This window comes from Lampris incognitus, chromosome 5, assembly GCF_029633865.1.
Source record: "Lampris incognitus isolate fLamInc1 chromosome 5, fLamInc1.hap2, whole genome shotgun sequence".
Lineage (NCBI taxonomy): Eukaryota > Metazoa > Chordata > Actinopteri > Lampriformes > Lampridae > Lampris > Lampris incognitus.
In genome coordinates, this window is record NC_079215.1 from 21412477 (window position 1) to 21433312 (window position 20836).

A 20836-nucleotide genomic window follows, 5' to 3' on the forward strand; every position below is an offset into this window, starting at 1 on the left:
TTAACCTAACCCTAATTATAACCTTAACCCTAAAACCAAGTCCTAACCCTAAAATGGACCCTTTTTCCTTGTGAGGACCTCTAAAAGGGCCACACAAGGTAGGTGGTTTCTGGTTTTTCTATCCTAATGAGGACATTTGGTCCACATTAGGATAGTTAAACGTGTACACACACACACACACACACACACACACACACACACACACACACACACACACACACACACACACACACACAAGCAGATCCAGTTTGACAGACATTCTCGTGGGTTTTCCGTCGACAATGGAAATTTTTTTTGACCAAGTATTAAAGAGCATTAAGACCGTTTCTTATGATTGATGACCAAAGAGATTCATTTTTCACTCCCTCGAGCCTTTCTTGTTCTCCTTCCTTCCCTTACTTAACTCTTCCCGATCCTCATTTGGCTTCACTTTACCATCTTTTTTTTTTCATTGTTTTGATGCACGGCTCCTTTTCTCCCTCTGCGTTAGTCTGTTAATCTTCCCCAGAGTTTTCACCCATTTAATCCCTCTTTAGTTTACTTACTTCTTTCACTCGTTTTCCCCTCTGCTGTTCAGTATTTACGTCTCCCTCTTGTTTGATTCTGTTTCCTCTCCCCCTCTTTGCTTTTCAATTAATCTGTGTGCCTCCCGCCGACGTTTGAGTTTTATTGTGCATATTTTTAATCAAAAGGGGAGTTTTAAACGTGTTGTTCACGCTTGTGGTTTTTCAAGCAATAACTAATCAGGCCAGGAAGTAACACCCACACACACACCCACACACACACACCCACCCACACTCACCACCACCACACACACACACACACACACACACACAAGCACACAGATGTACTTTTCAGTTGTAGTCAAGGCAGTAACAAAATCAGCGTTTTCTTGAACTCGCTACGCCTCATAAAAAAAAGTCTAGGATAGAAAAAAGTTGAGTCTCTGCAACTGTGCACAAGCATGACAGTAAACCACAAGTTTGTGTGTGTGTGAGCGCTTGTCCATGTCTTAGGTGTCGAGATGTTTTTCTTCACGTAAAGCAACCCAAAAGCTAAAAATTGTACTTGCTCCAAAATATATATATATATATATATATATATATATATATATGTGTGTGTGTGTGTGTGTGTGTATATATATATATAAGTATATGTATGTGTGTGTGTGTGTATACATACATAAACACATATACACATATACATATACACACACACACCCACATACACACACATATATATACATATACTATATATCATCTTATCTCATCTCATCTCATCTCATCTCATCTTCAGCGGCTTTTCCGGGGTCGGGTGGCGGTGGCAGCAAGCTAAGTAGGACACTCCAGACGTCCCTCTCCCCAGCAACGCCCTCCAGCTCCTCCCATAAAAAAACGTACAAATACAAGATTTAAATATGCTCTTTATTTTCTTAAGCAAAATGAGAACACAATGAGCGCTGACTCGCTTGCCAGGAAGTTGCAAAGTAACGATCATAATGACTTCTGGAAAGAGGTCAAAATCGCTAATAATCCTAATCCGTTACCGTCTGATATTGAGGGTGTTTGTGGCCCAGACAAAATAGCTGGGGTATGGCGAGAGCATTATTGTAATGTATTTAACTGTGTTGAAAGTAATGCAGATGCAGTGGATAACGCTGACCTCTCTGTTAACACGGTAGTCAGGTCAGCTGATGCCTCAGATGCCATTATGAAGCTACATAATAATAAGACTTGTGGTATGGACTGCATTACTGCAGAACACCTAAAGCATGCCAGTCTTAGGCTCTGCCCAATGCTTGCCATGTGTTTCACTAGTCTTATGGTTCACGGGGTTCTTCCTGGTTCTGTGATGTCTGTACTGTTAGTCCCTGTCCTTAAAGACAAGGCTGGCAAACTAAATAGTATGGACAATTATAGACCGATTGCCCTTGCCAGTGTTCTGTCTAGAGTGCTGGGAAGAATTCTCCTAACTAGGTTGGAAATGTATATTCTCACGACTGACAATCAGTTTGGATTTAAAAGAAAACACGGCACTGATTTATGCATTTATGCTCTAAAGGAGATAGTGGCCAAATAGAGAAGTCAAAATTCTACTATATTTCTATGTTTTATTGATGCTTCCAAGGCATTTGACGGGGTTAACCATAAGAAATTATTCATGACATTGCTGGCTAGAGGTGTTCCAGATTATATAGTCAGAATTTCTTGTCCTCTGGTGTGCTCATCAGACGTTTCAGGTTAAATGGGACAATGACGTGTCTGCCCCATTCCATGTAGGCAACGGGGTTCGCCAAGGGGGAATTTTGTCTCCTTTTTTTGTTCAACGCGTATATGGATGACCTGTCGAGACAGCTGAATGGGTGTAACACGGGCTGTCTTGTGAGTGGCTCTGTCGTCAATCATCTCATGTATGCTGATGATTTAGTTTTAGTTGGCCCATGTAGTGCTGGACTTCAGCAGCTACCGAAGGTGTGCTCGCAGTATGGCGAAGAACATGACATTAAATATAATGCCAAAAAAAGTAATGTCATGACTGTCAGAACTACAGAGGACCGGAAATCAAATTTTCCTGTGTTGCAGTTATCAGATAGTCCTCTCGGTACATGCAAGGAAATATATCTTGGACATGTCCTCTCTGATGATCTGACGGAGATATATACCGGCAATGCTGTAAAATCTATGCCCAGGCTAATATGCTGCTTCTGAAATTCTCTATGTGCTCTGTTGATGTCAAATGTTCATTGTTTAGAGTTCATGTAGCACCTCTGTAAGCAGCTCATCTCTGGTCTTCTTACAGGAAAGGAAATAGCTGACAATGATGCTATGAGGTTGTTGCTTCATATCCCCAGATGGCATAGGGCCAGTCAGTTGTTTGTGTCCTCAGATGTGCCTACATGTGATGTACTTTTAAGACAGCTAACGTATAATTTTACGTGTTGCCTGGATGTGCTCAAGAACAGCATCATAGAGGCTCTAACCAGCCCTACAAAAAGCTGCTATCGGTTCACATCCAGGCTTCAAAAGCACTGGCGACACAGCCTGTATCTGCTATGAACTGACTGTGTTGTATTGTGCGTGTGTGGACGCCTCACATGTTGTGCGTGTGTGTGTGTGTGTGTGTGTGTGTGTGTGTGTGTGTGTGTGTGTGTGTGTGTGTGCGTGCGTGCGTGCGTGCATGCTCGTGGAGTGTAGGGGTGTCATGTAGGCCTAAATGGGGTTTTTTTGTACTGTTGCTTTTATGCTATGGACCAGCTGTGTGTCCAAAATAAAGATTATTGTTGTTATTATTATTATTATGTAGTCTCTCCAGTGAATTCTGGGTCTACCCTGGGGTCTCCCCCCAGTTGGCCGTGCCTGATAAACCTCCAAAGGAAGGCGCCCAGGAGGCATCCTAATCAGATGCCCGAACCATCTCAACTGGCTCCTTTCGATGTGGAGGAGCAGCAGCTCTACTCTGAGCTCCCTCCAGATGTCCGAGCTCCTCACCCTATCTGTAAGGCTGAGCCCAGACACCCTACGGAGGAAACTCATTTCAGCCGCTTGTATCCGCGATCTCACCTCTTCGGTCACTACCCAAAGCTCATGACCATAGGTGAGGGTTGGAACGAAGATTGACAGGTAAATTGAGAGCTTTGCCTTCCGGCTCAGCTCCCTCTTCACCACAACGGTCCGGTACAACGCCCGCATTACTGCTGATGCTGCACCAATCCGCCTGTCAACCTCCCGCTCCATCCTACCCTCACTCATGAACAAGACCCCGTGATACTTGAACTCCTTCACTTGAGGCAACAACTCATCCCCAACCCAGAGGGAGCAGTCCACCATTTTCCGATAGAGAACCATGGCCTCAGACTTGGAAGTGCTGACTCTCATCTCATATAAATATATATATAAAGTAGTAATAGTGTACATGTTACACATGGCATCAAAACATGTTGCACATGCCATCATGTAATATGGTTATATATATATATATATATATATATATATATATATATATATATATATATATATATATAAAGTAGTAATAGTGTACACATGGCATCAAAAAATGGAAATCAACTTATAAAACAAACAAAAGCAAAAGTGACATCTGTTTCCTGTGTTGCTAGACTCTAAATTCAACGAGATCTAGATGAGGTGGCGTGAGTTACCCTGCTCTTACAGCCACAAATCTTGAAAGTATAAAAAAAGCTTTACTTTTTTACATGAATGGTATACAATGGTCGTTATACATTTAAAACATTAAATCATGACTTTAGGTACCAGGCACCTAGCCGGTGCTAAATTTTCCAGTTTGAGAATATTTTGGGGATATTTCGCTCTTACACCATCACTGTGAGCTGTCGTGAACCCTGATTGGTAAAGAGATTTCTGACTCTCCTGCTTCATGTGCAACGCAGTGTTGAGGTGTGATAATGAGTTGCAGAAGCCTGTTTCCACATGTTGATCAAGGGAGGGCATTATCGTAGCTTCCTTTTGCACCAGCTAGAAAGACATTTCAAGAGAGGAGGCTGCCTGTCTTTGAAACGCGCCAAGATCAGATGTGAGAAACTGTATGACTTAGTAGTCACCTGCAAAGACCGCTACAGTAGCAATCTGTCCTCTATCACTCCATCAGCTTTCCTTCCTATGCCATGTGGTGGCTGTTGTTTCCACGACCTCTGACCTGCAGTTTATCCGAGGTTCACAGGTAGAAACCATGGCAACAGAGGTTTGACAGGCGCCTCCCTTCCACTTCTCACTTCCTGGGGAAATTTCACTTCAATAGTTCCTTCCTGTCAAGGTTTGGTTCTCCGGATCGTTACTGCACGGCAATGCCACTGGCCTTTATTCAACTTTCATCATAGCCTTAAGTTATGCCCTGATTTTTTTTTTCTTTTCTTTTTTTGTGAGAGCTCTACGCACGTATTAGAAGCCGCTGTAGAGCTGAGTCAAATTCCTCATGTGTATAGGCAAAGTTGGCCAATAAAGTTGATCCTGATTCTGGCGCTCGGGAATAGGGACACATATATTATCCAGTGTGCACACAGGCATAAAGTAAAGGGCCCTTTTCCCCTCCGTCATCCTTTCTAAATGTTAATCTAAGCAATGGTTGAACTGCAGGTCAAACCACTTCTGTGCACTCCTACCACAATATAAACCAGTGTTGTATATTTGGTTACATGTTTGATGAAGTATGTGTGTGTGTGTGTGTGGTGGGGGGTGGAGAGGTATGGGGTTATGTCCTTTTTGTGGGATGCCATTTGAACTCTGATAAACCTCAGTTTATATCAGAGTCCATTACAGAGTCTATTACTCTGGTTATTACGTACACAAAAGTATGTGCGTATACACACACACACACACACACACACACACACACACACACACACACACACACACACACACACACACACACACATACTTCACACACGCAAATAGGCACACAAACAGAGATTTCGTAAGGTATTCCAACTCAAACGCTCTTTAAACTCCCATGTGGGATATTTTTCCCCTTCTACAGTCATCTCCCGACCCCGCGCTCCTCATCCTTGCTGCAGTTGTTTTCTTTTCTCTGTCCTTCATCGCTTCGCTCCTCCCAACTGTCTATATGTGAAGTGAGGGGGCGGTGAAGGGTGACAGGGGGCAGATGTTTCTTCCCCGGCTTTGAAGACGTTCGTAAAGATGGAGGGATGAAATGAGGTCTCGAACATGTCAAGCCCAAGTGGTCCGTGATGACAGGGTAAAGACTTGTTCTCCCACGGAGTTCGGACATTTTACAAGGGAGGTCACCGTCGCATACGGTCGATATCCAAGCTCTGTGCTGGCCAGGATCTCCTCACGTACCTCCTCACTTGTGCGGGTGGTGTTTTCAGTGCAATGTTTACAAAGCACGCTGATGTGAAAAACGACCCGCTTCTCTCATTTTCAAACTTGTACGTGACTCTTACACACTGGAAAACATCAGGTCTGCTGTGTACAGCAACAGAGCCTACAGGGTGCAAAGACAAATCAAATCGCTTCTCCTTGGGCTGGAGGCCATATTTGTAACTAGTGGGTATACATTGCCACCAAGTGGTTAAAGTATACCCATACACGTATATGACTTTTTTTGAGTGAATTTGAAATGTGGCTGCATTTCAATGGGACGTGTCAGCCCTGAACGTAGTCTCAACATTTCAGAGCAACTATGAAAACATCCACAGCTCCCACAATAAATTTGCCAGCAGTGCACCCCCTACCGTCTTCACTCCACCACAGGCGAGTAGTCCTGAACGATCACTTGTCCAACTGCTTCTGTCCACAGACAACGTCACACAGAAATTAATGTCTGTGAATGTCATCGGACCAATTGATCAGAGAGGCAGTCTGATCCCGACCAACCACTTCACTTTTTCTCGTCTGTGCTGGTAGCACAAAATGTCCTTCTGCCTTAGAACATTTCTGTGAATTTTTCAAATATGAGAAAGGGGTAGACCTAAGAAGTGATGTTCTTTATAGAAATTGCAACTGTAAACCCCCCTCCCCTTTTTTTCTCCTCAGTTGTATCCGGCCAATTACCCCACTCTTCCGAGCCGTCCCGATCTCTGCTCCACCCCATCTGCTGATCCGGGGAGGGCTGCAGACTGCCACATCCCTCCTCCTCCGATGCACGTGGAGTCGCCAGCCGCTTCTTTCCTCCTGACAGTGAGGAGTTTCGCCAGGGGGACGTAGCGCGTGGTAGGATCACTCTATTCTTCCCAGTCCCCCCCCCCGAACAGGCACCCTGACCAACCAGAGGAGGCGCTAGTGCAGCGACCAGGACACATACCCACATCCGGCTTCCCTCCCGCAGACACGGCCAATTCTGTCTGTAGAGACGCCCGACCAAGCCGGAGGTAACACGGGGATTCGAACCGGCGATCCCCGTGTTGGTAAGCAACAGAATAGACCGCCACGCCACCCGGATGCCCCACAACTGTAACTTGCTTGTCCTGTAAGTTTACCCAAACATCAGTCCTGTGTTATTTTACTGTCACGGCAGCAGTTTAGCAGAATGAGCATAGGTTGTTTTTTTTTTCTTGGAATATTTTAATACTGACATGATAGCATCAATATTTCATGAAACTGAGGAATTAAAATGAGGTCGAGGTTTTAGCTGTCCTCTGCATTCATTTTTAAAAATGCAGTATCGTAGACTTGGCAGTGAATGCAAAGGAAGGAAGACTTGGAAGCTAGCAGTCACTACTAATAAGCGCAATAATGTCCACATCCTGCGGGGTTTCCAGCCTCCACAGATGTGCCAGTGTTTCCACACTCTAGATTAACACATTCCAAATGGAAATATGTACTAGGCAAAGCAGCAAGCTGTGATTTTCTATGAAAATACATAATTAGCCATATGGAACTATAGTGCTACAGCATAGTGGAAGTGAATACACGCAAACAATTACATTTAAGTGGGTAGCTTTCTTGTCATAAAATGTTATCTTCTCAGTTATATTCTAAATTAACATCTCGGTCATCTCGATGGATGTAACCCAATCTTGCTGGAAGTACCAGTTTGTTGCCAGGTCACTGAGAGACACGTCATAAGGGGTACGGTAAGTACCTTGTCTTAGGCTGTAGAGGAAAAAAAGAGAGTGTGTGGGGCGGGGGGGGGCAGAGGTCAGTTACTATGTAGGAAATTGGTTTGCAGAGCAAATGCCCGTATAGACCCAACCATCAACTCACCTTTTACTGTGACCTTAGCCGTTGCCTCACTTGAGCCAAAGACGTTGGTGGCCACGCACTTGTACGTTCCACCATCGGACACCTTGACCTGAGCTATCAGCAGCTGGCCATCATTTGTAGTCTCTACCCCAGTGGGCAGGGATGCCCTGCCCATTTTGCTCCAGAGGAATGTGATCGGATGAGAGCCATGGGCAAGGCACTGCAGGCGTAGGGCGTCTCCGCGTCTCAGCCTTACCTGATCGGGCAGGCATGTGGTGTATGGAGGGGCTAAGGGAGGAGACGAGTGCAAGCACAATTTCAGTCACTTTGGCTTATGAATTGTAATCTGAATCAGGGATTCATGAATACGTGCTTTTGCCGTCTCTACTCACTCTCCACCTCCATCTGCGTGTAAGCCTCGCTGTAGCCGTGCTTGTTGGTTGCATTGCAGATATACTGTCCAGAGTCCTGACGTCCCACACTGGTCAGTGTCAGAACTCCACTTTCAACGGCGTGTTTCCATGGCAACGGTGCTCGAAGCTTGGTCCAGGTTATAACAGGAGGGGGAGAACCTGAGAGGTGATAGGGTGTGAGAGGAAGGGGGGGGGGACCTGTGAAGAGACTTGGTGGTAGGAACAAACACATACGCACATTTGTAGACTTACCGCTGGCGTGACACTCCATTTTGATTGTCTGTCCTTCCACTGCTGTGATTTTCCCAGTGCTCACCGAGGCCACTGGTGCACCCTGCCCTCCCTCAACAGTTATCTCAACTTTGACCTCTGTCACACCTTCGTTGTTCTCAGCCTGGCACACGTACACACCAGAGTCCTCTGGACGCATTGCATCCCACTGAGAGGAGAGGGAGAGAGAATGGCTGCTGACAGATGATGACTGATGAGGATGATGATGAGGATGGTGAAGCTAATGCTGATGAGATGTTGTGTGTGTGTGTGTGTGTGTGTGTGTGTGTGTGTTTGCTTGCATCTTTAATTCACCTGTATAGTGTTTGCATCATCTGTTGCTGAAGTAAAAAGCTGGAGAGTGGAACCCTGACGTTTCCATGTCAGTTTGGGGCGCGGCCTGCCTGTGGCGCGGCACTCCACTGATACAGGTTCACCCACCCTGACATGCAGGGGCCCTTGGGGAGTAACTTGCGCCTTAGGAGATTCTGAGAAGAAACAAACCAAGACAAAACATCAGACACATAAAGTCACCCCCCATAAACACGTGGAGGAGGAAGGGTGTAATGGCGAACAAACAGGCGCAAAGTTAACATGCACATACATAAACACGCATGCACACAATTACAGAAACAGAGTGTACGGGACAAGCTCACGTCGGATATTCAGCATGGCTGTGCCGGTGCTGCGGCCTGCGGAGTTGGTTGCCACACAGCGGTACTGGCCCTGGTTACTGGGTCGGGTATTAGCAATCGTCAGAACCGAGCCATCGGGACCAATCTTTACATTGTCTAAAGAGATATCCAGAATGCAGCTTTCAGTATTCACTGATACTAGACAGAAGATGGCAGTGGAGAAGTGTGTGCTTACTCCTGTTCAGCTAAGGCGTTGTGCGTGGCTGACCTGGTAAGGCCTGGTTATTGCTTCTCCTCCACTCCAGTTGGACGGGCTGCGCACCACTCAACACTTTGCACCTAAAACTGACATATTCCCCCTGGCGCACTGCAGCCGACCTGGGCTCTATTGAGAGAACGGGGGCCTGGGCATCCACTACACATAGAGAGAGAGAGAGACAGCAAGAGAGAGAGAGAGACAGCAAGAGAGAGAGAGAGAGAGAGAGAGAGAGAGAGAGAGAGAGAGAGAGAGAGAGAGAGAGAGAGGAACAAACCATGATTAGGCAGAAACAAGTACAGACACCCAGGTACAATGAAACTCTGTGAACCTGCAATCAAGTTTGTGCAAAGTGCAAAGTGTAAACAACCCCCTCCCCTCCCCCGAAAGCAAACGACCTAAGCAAATACACAAACTGGGCTGCACAGTTACTTCATAACAAAGCAAAAGAAAATGTAAAAAAAAAGGCTCATATGCGAAGACAAATTCTATTAAAGGGCAAAATTATGTTCAATATATCATCAGAGTGAGGCCAAAAAGTCAGCTGTTTCCTGGAAAGTGTCTGGAATGCCTTCACAAACCACTTAAATCAGCACATCAATACACCATCGACAACCACAAAGATCATCCTAAATTTTAACTCAAAATCAAAGGGAATTATGTGTGCAAACTGTCATACAGTTCATCTATCACACCCCGGAATTTGACTTCAATCCAAACCTGGAGTTATTACCTGTAAATAGCAACGAGCACAGGATCAAAGCTACGGTCGAGATATCCATGATGAACAGAGAACAGTCCCTCTGTCCCTCCACTTCAGCCTCTCTCTCGCTCTGTCTCTCTCTCTTTCTCTCTCTCATATTGGCACTCTCAACCTTCGACCCCTCACTGTTTACCCCACAAATCACCGTTAGAAAGGTGCCCCAGGTATTAAGTTATACAGTGTTGGAATGTGCAAGTGAAGTTTATAACACTGAAACAACATTATATGGATTATCATAAATGTCTGATCCTACTTTTTCTTTTAATCTAATCTTCTTTAATTGATAACCAGGGAAATTTGAACATATTTTTGGTATGCATGTGAGTTAGCTAAAAAAAACAGTAGCAAAAGAAGCCACCGACAGGCCATAATTTCTAGGAAGTAGGTGAGAAAAAGTTGCAAAAAAAAAATCTTTATGTATTACAGTCAAGCTGCAGTCCTTTCAAGGGAGTTCTGCTATGCATGGGGGGGGGGGAATAGCCCTGGTGATTACATGCAGGCAATTGCTGTCGATGGCGCAAGCACCACTTTCACCATTGTGGTCTCCAGACTATAATACTCATTTTCCAGTAACTGACTGGATTTCAACTTATACACTCTCACTGGCCTGGTATATGAGCCAGTGATGGCTTTTGTGAGCCAGTGGTTGTTGAAGCAGGCAGACTCCCAGGTTAAACCATGCACAGTTGTCAGCACTTCTGTCTTAGCCCTCATCATAAATGGAGGGCACGGTAGTTAGGGAAGGTTTATTATGGAGTCAAGTCAATTTTGGTTGTATAGCCCATTATCACAAATTACAAATTTACCTCAGGGGGCTTTAAAGCAACACAGCGTCCTGTCCTTAGACCCTCACATCGGATAAGAAACAACTCCCTAAAAAAAAAAACTTTAACAGGGAGAAAAAATAGGAAGAAACCTCAGGGAGAGCAACAGAGGAGAGATCTCTCTCCCAAGATGGACAACGTGCAATGAAAGTTGTGTTTACACAATACAACACTGGAAGAGGATAACAGAGTTATAATGGAGTTATAAAATATATGAGGAATGTGATGAGGAGGATGCCAAGCAGTGTCCAGGTGCCACTGGAATAGCCCAGGACCCGAGCCATATGACCACCATCACCATGTAGACAACAACAACAAAAAACACATTAGTCACACATCAAAGTGAAAGAAGGATATAACATCGAAACAAGGTAACAAAATTATATGGATTCATAAGATACATAAAAAGAAAATGTGATGAGGGGGATGATAAGCAGTGTCCAGGTGGTGACCACCATCACTATGAAGATCTAGGGGGAGGTCAGACTGCACGTGCACATGGGGGAGACTCACATCACACCATTCACACACACACAAGAAGAGAAAGGAGAAGACATCATTCAGAGAGAGAGAGAAAAGACTTGAGAGAAGAGAACAATTTGCAATAGTCAGTAATCTATACCCTATAATCTCATCGGCAGAACAGTGCTTGGTAAATTCATTGAGACAGAAACTAACCCACCATGTAGTACAGGATGTGAAGCATTCAATTTAAAGGCAACTAACTGTAGGCTAAGCCAAAAAGATGAGTTTTAAGTTTGGGTTTAAATTACTCAACAGACTCTGATTGTCTGATGGCAGCAGGCAGGTTATTCCACAAGAACGGGGCCCGATAGGAAAAGGCCCTGCCACCAGCTGACTTCTTTTTTAACTTTGGGTGCACACAGGATCCCTGTATTTTGAGAGTGAAGAGCTCGAGATGGAATGTATGATTTAAGGAGATCCGACATGTTAGATGGGGCCAGCCCATTTAGGATTTTATAAGTCAGCAGAAGTACCTTGATGTCTGATCTGACATGGATAGGAAGCCAATGAAGGGAGGCAAGAATTGGTTTAATATGGTCAAAGAGCTCAAAGATGTTTTTGTCGTGGTCTTTTATCATTTGCCAGGGACCACTAGATGTCATCTGCTATAAACAACGCGTAGCTATTACTGGAAATGCAGGCAGCAAAAAAAAACATCTTTTTTTTTTCACTAGCAATGACCACACCATCAACAATATGTGTTTAAATTGTTTTTTAAAGAAAAATGATTGATGTATTTCTCGTAGTTCTTCTGCTTACTGACTCTGTTGTGGTGAAACTTTGTAGGGAATCCGTTGTTGCACCTAGGCAACGACAGACCCCCCTCAAGATCCTACAAAGGGGAGGAAGGAGAGGAAGAAACTGAGAAAAATAGGGTGGGAGGAGGGGCGCAGATACGAGAGCAGAAGAGGAGGGGAGGGTTAGGTGAGTATTTATAGGAATGCTGGAAGTGGCGTGGTTAAGGTGTGGTTATGCTCCTGAAACTTTGCTAGATAAGCTTCAATTCACTAGCAAGGACCACACCATCAGCAAGGTGCGTTTAAAATTATTGATGTGCGTAGTTCTTTTGTTCGCTGACTGCATTGTGGGGAGGCTTCATAGGGAATCCGCCATAGCACCCGGGCAACAATGTACCCCTAAAACCTCTATTTATTTAGGATAAGATTGAGCAGATCTGAGATCTTTAAGATCTGAACAGATGTAGCGATGATACGTTTGGGAGGACCAATGGCCCATGAGTTGTATGAGGTGTTCTGGGATGCCATTGCAGGAGGCTGAAGTGGTGGTTCCGATCCTGAAGGAGTATCTGGAATAATGAATAGGAGAATTGCCAGTCAAGGACAGTATGTGGCGGAAGTAATGGCAGAACCAGAATCGAGTGGCCACTTGTTCGTATCCAGTGATGAAAACAGGGTCTGTCTATATTATGCTCTGAGATTTCCAGAATAGTAAGTAGTTTGCGAGGGTCTCGTAAGGTTTTCAGCAGTGGTTGGGCTTTGAAGTAAAAGATGGGTGCAGGATGACAGAATTGATTGGTTTTTGTTTACTTTAAGTAGAATACCACCATGTCGTCTGAGAAATAAGATAAGTCTGAAATGCAAGCATGGTGGCGTGGGTCAAAGTGAATGATTGAGGCAGTGAAATTGGAGTATCTGAGGAAACCGAAAAAGCAATGGTGTGGATGCAGACTCACAGCAAGTCGGCAGTAAGAGGAAGGCGGTGAGAAGTTTTAGCTGGCTCTTGATGCGGGAGTCCTTTGAGGAGTGAAGTTATCTGAGGATGGCTGGAGGCCATACCCGGACTGCCGGTTATGAGCCTGGAGAAGAAGCTGTTGGCACTGAGATAAACTTTGATGGTATGTGTTTTAATAGCCATCACGGAATGGTCGTAGGTAATGAAACAAGTCAAGATGACGAGCTCGAACGCGGGAAGGTTATGTTATACTGGTCGTGAAAGTAATCGAAACTTTCCAAGCTGTCCAATAGGATGAGAGGATTAAGGGTGGTAGGCTATCAATGATGGAGTTGTGGGAGTCAATGGTATTACTCCCACAACTATTGCCCTAAACTTGCCCTAATGGTATTAGGGCAAGTTTACAAGTTGAATGTCAGTGCTGAATATGGGAGAACCGGTGTTGGGAAAGTACCTGCATGAGTGATGGCATTGGAGTGACCGGGAACATGAGCTGTGCAGAGAGCATATTGGTGTATGACGGAGTGCCAGATTAGGCTGCGCATGAACAGCATGATGCATGGGGAGTTGGCGCATCCTTTGTTGATTAGGTCTATGACTGCGTGGTTGTCTGAGTATATAAGCATGGACTTGCGGGACCATTCATGGCCCCACAGAATAGCTGCAGCTGTTATGAGGTAGATTTCAAAGAAAGCGGAGGAAGCGACCCGGCATTCATTTGTGAACTCTGGGGGCCATTCCGCTGCAAACAATCTTCCATTGTCATTTGGGTTAGTCAGTTGGTCATCGTAGAAGAAGGTGATTCCATTCCAACTGACAAGACAATTGAGCCACAGACAGAGTTCGGCACGGCTTGAACTGTCCAGGGAGATGGAAGTCAAGAGTGATGGGATGGAAGAAGAGATAAATAGCAAGTGAGAGATAAAGGCTCGCCCTTGGGCAATGATGCATAGGGTGAAGTTGAGGTGGTCTAGGAGGGCAAGAAGTTGGCATTTGATGCAGCACTGGGTGAGTGGGAAATTGGAGATCAGAATGCTTATTCGGCTGAACTTTTCGAAGCCTTGAGTTGCCTGGTCCTCTCTTTGCTGATGAGGGAGGTGGGCTGGGAGACGCAGAGGGCTCATCAGGTGGACTGTGGTAGTATTGAATGTTGCAGAATACTAACCGGGCAGAATACTAAAGACGGAAGACACCGAGTTGGAGCTTGGTGGATTCATTCGCTTCCATGACGGCTTTTGGACTACAGAAAGCGGGACTCAGGCACGGAGATGGCAGGAAAGTTTGTTTCTGTTGCTGTGTCCATTGGCATGGACTGGTGGAAACTTTGTAAGCGGTCGTCCTGATTTTGTCTGAATACATCATGGTCCGGTGGGGATAATGATACGAAATCCATACTAACGAAGAGGTGAGTGGCGGAAGACATTGCTCGTGTGGTGGGGTAGTAGCTCAGAGTGTGATCGAGGCGATGTTGTGTGGTAGTTTCTTGGCATAGAATATGAGAGCGGAAGAGGAGGAGACGAGGTGGGTATTTATAAAATGCCAGAAGTGGTGCGATTGAGGCATGGTCCTGCTCCCAAAACTTTGCTAGATACCCAACACGGGGGTTGGCGGTTCGAATCCCCATGCTACCTCCGGCTTGGTCAGGCGTCTCTACAGACACAATTGGCTGTGTCTGCGGGTGGGAAGCCGGATGTGAAAAGTAGGGTAATTGAATTGGCCAAGTACAACTGGGGAGAAAAAGGAAGAGAAAAAAAACTTCACTATATACGCTTCAAAACAAGTACCATAGGTAGATTGAAAATAGGCTTGAATTATGTCTGTGAATGTTCTCATTCATCCAGGTCATGGTTATCCAAAGGAGTTGAAGTCCAAGTCCAGTTGCACTTGATTCAACTCCTTTGGATAGGCTTGAATTAAAACACATCCAAGTTCAAACACCACATGTGGGAGGTAAGAGTACAGCCACCAGTGTTACGCTTCCCTGGCTAATGCAGGTCAACAGTCTTACTTAAAAACTCAATCTTTACCCACTTTCAGACCTGATACAAGCTTGGAGACTGACAGTTAAATGTGGATGAATGACCCTGAAATGTGTTGATACTAAGGCAGTGGTCTGCATTTAAACTCCATTATCTGGTCCCATTTAAGGATCTGTGACCAATTATTATTATAAGAACTGGTGAAGGGAATAAGGAATTAAAAACAGCAGTGTAAAATGAAGTTAGGTTGTTTCATTGCAAAGGTAGTCATAGTCAAATAGGCAAGAGGACAACCTGGGTTAAAAGTACATTGCTGTAGGTTTCCCGAGAGTGCATTACTTTATTTTATACCCGATTCTTTACTTTTTGCTTATTTTATCCCCGATTCTTTAATATTCTCTTTATTTTACTGCTTTGTAAATTTGTTTACCGTGTTTTAATTCCTTCCTCCTTGTTTGTTGTTTTTATTATGTAAAGCCCTTTGTGAAGTGTGATTTAAAAGTTGCTATAAAAATAAAATGCATCATTATTATTATTGCCTGTATGGAACATCTTCTGTAGTGTGTCTAGTTTGGGGGTGGGGGTTGACACAAGGCAGATGAGGTGCAGGAACATCTTTTAACACTTGAGGGGGCATCTGTTACGACGTGAGAGATGAACATGGATGGGACGATGTTTGGTAGCAATAATAAACACTTTACACACAATATATGGGACAGCCACAAGGCATGGCTTGATAAGTCTCAAATTAAGTCAACTCTGTTATCGCTCCTGCATCCTCCGGTCTTTCATTCCAAACTTCCCCCTAAGTCTCTATGAACAGAGTAATGAGGAAAACGCTCAGACGTCTCGTTTAGGTTGAGCTAAAAAGCATCTTTTGCACACAATGCCTCAAGCAGAAAAGCATTGCTGAGCTAAATGAACCATTAGGACAGAAAAGTCTGCAAACCCAGTCGATTATGGAGACTCATTTAAACTGTGAAGTAAACTGTGTGTAACCTTAAACTGTGAAGCCTTAAAATTGGCTCGTTATAAATTTTCAAGTCAATTTTATTTGTATAGCCCATTATCACAAATTACAACTTTGCCTCAGTGGGTTTTACAGCAATACAACTTCCTGTGCTTAGACCCTTAAATCGGATAAGGAACAACTCCCTAAAAAAATACACTCACCGGCCACTTTATTAGGCACACCTGCCCAACTGCTCGTTAACGCAAATTTGTAATCAGCCAATCACATGGCAGCAACTCAATGCATTTAGGCATGTAGACATGGTCAAGACGATCTGCTGCAGTTCAAACCGAGCATCAGAATTGGGGAGAAAGGTGATTTAAGTGACTTTGATCGTGGCATGGTTGTTGGTGCCAGATGGGCTGGTCTGAGTATGTAAGAAACTGCTGATCTACTGGGATTTTCACGCACAACCATCTCTAGGGTTTACAGAGAATGGTCCGAAAAAGAGAAAATATCCAGTGAGCGGCAGTTCTGTGGGCGAAAATGCCTTGTTGATGCCAGAGGTCAGAGGAGAATGGCCAGACTGGTTCCAGCTGATAGAAAGGCAACAGTAACTCAAATAACCACTCATTACAACCGAGGTACGCAGAAGAGCATCTCTGAACGCACAACACGTCAAACCTTGAGGCAGATGGGCTACAGCAGCAGAAGACCACACCGGGTGCCACTCCTGTCAGCTAAGAACAGGAAACTGAGGCTACAATTCGCACAGGCTCACCAAAATTGGACAATAGAAGATTGGAAAAACGTTGCCTGATCTGATGAGTCTCGATTTCTGCTGCGACATTCGGATGGTAGGGTCAGAATTTGGCGTCAACAACATGAAAGCATGGATCCATCCTGCCTTGTATCAACGGTTCAGGCTGGTGGTGGTGGTGTAATGGTGTGGGGGATATTTTCTTGGCACACTTTGGGCCCCTTAGTACCAATTGAGCATCGTGTCAACGCCACAGCCTACCTGGATATTGTTGCTGACCATGTCCATCCCTTTATGACCACAGTGTTCCCATCTTCTGATGGCTACTTCCAACAGGATAACGCACCATGTCATAAAGCTCGAATCATCTCAGACTGGTTTCTTGAACATGACAATGAGTTCACTGTACTCAAATGGCCTCCACAGTCACCAGATCTCAATCCAATAGAGCTTCTTTGGGATGTGGTGGACCGGGAGATTCGCATCATGGATGTGCAGCCGACAAATCTGCAGCAACTGCGTGATGCTATCATGTCAATATGGACCAAACTCTCTGAGGAATGTTTCCAGTACCTTGTTGAATCTATGCCACGACGGATTAAGGCAGTTCTGAAGGCAAAAGGGGGTCCAACCCGGTACTAGCAAGGTGTACCTAATAAAGTGGCCAGTGAGTGTATATACCCTTTAACAGGGGAAAAAAATAGGAAGTAACCTCAGGGAGACAACAGAAGAGGGATCTCTGTCCCAAGATGGACAGATGTGCAATGGATCTTGTGTGTACACAATTTACAGAATACAACATTGAAAGCGGAAAACATAATTTTAATGGGATTATACAATATATGAAGAATCTGATGAGGGGGATGCCAAACAGTGTCCAGATGCCACCAGAACAGCCTAGGACCTGGGCCATGCAACCACCATCACCATGGAGACATGGGAGGTGGACATACTACGCATGAACACAGGGGGAGACTCACATCACACCATTCACATATGTGGGAGAAGAGACAAGAAAAAACATTAGTCACACTTCTCACTGAGAGAAGGCTATATCATTGAAACAGGATATGATATATTAAAAAAAAATGGGATGAGGAGGATGCCAGGCAGTGTCCAGGTGGCGACCACCATCACTATGAAGATCTAGGAGGAGGTCAGACTGCACGTGCACGTGGGGGAGACTCACATCACACCATTCACATACATACACAGGAGAAGAGAAAGGAGAAGACATCATTCAGAGAGAGCGAAAAGACGTGAGAGAAGAGAACAGTTTACAATAGTCAGTAATCTATACACTATAATCTCATTGGCAGAACAATGGATGGTAAATTCAAAGACAGAAACCAACTGACCATGCATTACAGATCGTGAAGTATTCAATTTAAAGACAATTAATTGTAGGTTAAGGCAAAAAGATTAATTTTCCATTTGGATTTAAAGGACTCAACAGTCTCTGATTGTCTGATGGCAGCAGGCCGGTTATTCCACAAGAACGGGGCCCGATAGGAAAAGGCCCTGCCACCAGCTGACTTGTTTTTAACTTTGGGTACACACATGAGCCCTGTATTTTGAGAGTTGGCGAGCACGAAATGGAATATATGGTTTAAGGAAATCAGACAGGTAAGATGGGGCAAGCCCATTTAGGATTTTATAAGTCAGCAGAAGCACCTTGAAGTCTTATCTAACATGGAAAGGAAGCCAATTAAGGGAGGCAAGGATTGGTGTAATATGGTCAAATTTTCTAGTTTTAGTTAGGATTCTAGGTGCAGCATTTTGAGCCATCTGAAGAATTTTAGTACTTGCATGTGGCAGACCTAAAAACAGATCAAGTCTGGATGAAACAAATGCATGTGTTAGAGTCGCTGCATCAGCCATTGACAGGAAAGACTGAATTTTAGCTATTTTACATAAGTGAAAAAAGGCAGTCTTGGTGATTTCTTCAATGTGGTTATCAAAGGAAAGGCTGGGATCAAACATAACACCACCAAGATTTTGGCTGCTACGCTTTGTGAAATCACAGATTTGTTGATTATTATTGTTACTTGATCAAATTGGTGTCTGTGTCTTGCAGGGCCAACAACCAGCATCTAAGTCTTATCTGAATTTAAAAGCAGGAAATAATAATTACATTTTTATGGTGCTTTTCAAGACACCCAAAGTGCTTCACATTGAAGGTGGGGGTAAGTGCTGCATTGTGGATGACACAACTGGCGGCAAGTGACCATGTAGTGCCATATAGTGTGTGAAATGTAGTGAAATCCAATTTTTCACAGTTGCCAAGCAGGCCTCTAAATTAGTCATTTGAGTATGATCATCAGCCTTTTTAGGCACATACAACTGAGTATCATTCGCATAGCAATGGAAATTTATTCCATGACTGCATATTATTTGGCCGAGGAGAGAAAAGCTGAGGGCCAAGAACCAAGCCCTGGGATATGCCATATTTAACGTCAGAATTTTGATGTAAGGGGCATCTGGGTAGCATAGCGGTCTATTCCGTTGCCTACCAACACGGGGATTGTCAGTTCAATTCACTGTGTTACCTCCGGCTTGGTCGGGCGTCCCTACAGATACAATTGACAGTGTCTGCGGGTGGGAAGTCGGATGTGGGTAAGAGTGGGGTAATTGGCCAAGTATAATGTACAATTGGGGAGAAAAAGGGAAAAAATCCCCAAAAAAAAAAAATTTATATATTATTACAGCAGACATAATGTGTTGTTCCGGATAAGCAGGACTTAAGCCAAGGGAGAGCTAAGCCAGACACCAAAATTACAATTTATTCTATATAATAGTATACAATGATCAATGGTGTCAAAGGCAGCACTGAGGTCCAGTAGTAGAACCACAGACGTGAAATCAGAGTCCATAGCTAGAAGATCGTTCACCACTCTGGTCAAAGCAGTTTCAGTGGTGTGACAGGCCTGAAATCCGATTGAAAAGGTTCATATAGATAGTTTTCTTCTATATGGGTCGAAAGTTGTTGATACACACCTCTCTCTAGTACTTTAGAAAAGAATGGAAGATTAGAGGTCCCTTTCACACTTGAAAGTCCAAACCAAGGTCTGAACCAGAGTCTGGTTCTGGTGCTTTCACATCTGTTACTTTATAGTCATTAGGTTCAGGACTTTTGCTTTCATACCAGCGGACCTATGAACCAAAGGATCAACAGTAACCTGGCAACTCAGAACGAAATCTAAACGTTAACGGTTACCTGAGCAACGCAATTGAGGCACCCGAATCCCCTGTGTGGCCGTGGCGGGTTCAATTGCCTATCTAGCCATGGATCAAATCTTTGTTCAGTTTGTTGCCATCGTACTGTTACAAATATGCTTTTGCATCCAACATTTTAATTACCAAGGTGTGCTTTTGCGATTAGCTCGTCATCGCCATTCAATTAGATGCCTTTTGCATAACGTTAGACGACGCAGATGGCAGGCAAGGAAGCGAAGGTTGCTGGGTGTTACTGTTTGTGTTTGTTTTATCACTTCCTGTGATTGATCCGAAAGTCCGAACCTTTGATTTCACATTAGACATTCATGAACCTTGGTCTGAACCGAGACTACCTCCTGAGCTTGGACCAAAGACCGAGTCTTTGATCCCTGTACCCTGGTCCAAGAGGTTTCACACCTGGCAATCTGGTTCGGACTTTTCTGGAAAGTCTGAAAGTCCGGACTAAACAACATAAGTGTGAAAGGAAGACCCTGGATCGAGGTGCGGTTTCTTAAGTAGAAGTCTGCCCACAGCTGTCTTAAAACTGCTGGGAACAGTGCCAATAGTAAGTAATAAATTAACAATGGCTAGCACTGTAGGTCCCAGGAAAGGCCAGAAGTCTTTAAAAAGTTTTGCTGGTAAAGGGTCAAGTAGGCACGTAGTTGGTTTATAAGCTGACAAAAGCTTAGTCAAAGTAACGAGAGTTTGTCTCAAAAGCTGCGATAACAGGGACTACCAGTGACTCATTGTGTAGATATGAATTTGGTAAGACAGGCTCTGCAGGAGTAGCTGGAGCTGAAGAACTAATTTAGTTTATGATCTCATCAACCTTACTGCATAAGAGGTCTACACATTCACTTTTAACTGTTGAAAAG

The 20836-nt window shown here is 44.3% G+C and overlaps 1 protein-coding gene across 1 annotated transcript; it reads right to left on the minus strand.

Moving 5' to 3' along the window:
* Nucleotides 1-7019: 7019 nt before the first annotated feature.
* On the minus strand, nucleotides 7020-10066 carry LOC130113354 (basement membrane-specific heparan sulfate proteoglycan core protein-like). Its single transcript, XM_056280940.1, has 8 exons — nucleotides 9984-10066; nucleotides 9263-9409; nucleotides 9016-9150; nucleotides 8675-8847; nucleotides 8342-8528; nucleotides 8069-8248; nucleotides 7698-7964; nucleotides 7020-7586 (listed from the first exon to the last, which is right to left on the minus strand). Exons 1-8 carry the CDS (start codon nucleotides 10030-10032, stop codon nucleotides 7582-7584), a joined length of 1143 nt encoding a protein of 380 aa, XP_056136915.1. The 5' UTR covers nucleotides 10033-10066; the 3' UTR covers nucleotides 7020-7581.
* Between the last annotated feature and the right edge of the window lie 10770 nt (nucleotides 10067-20836).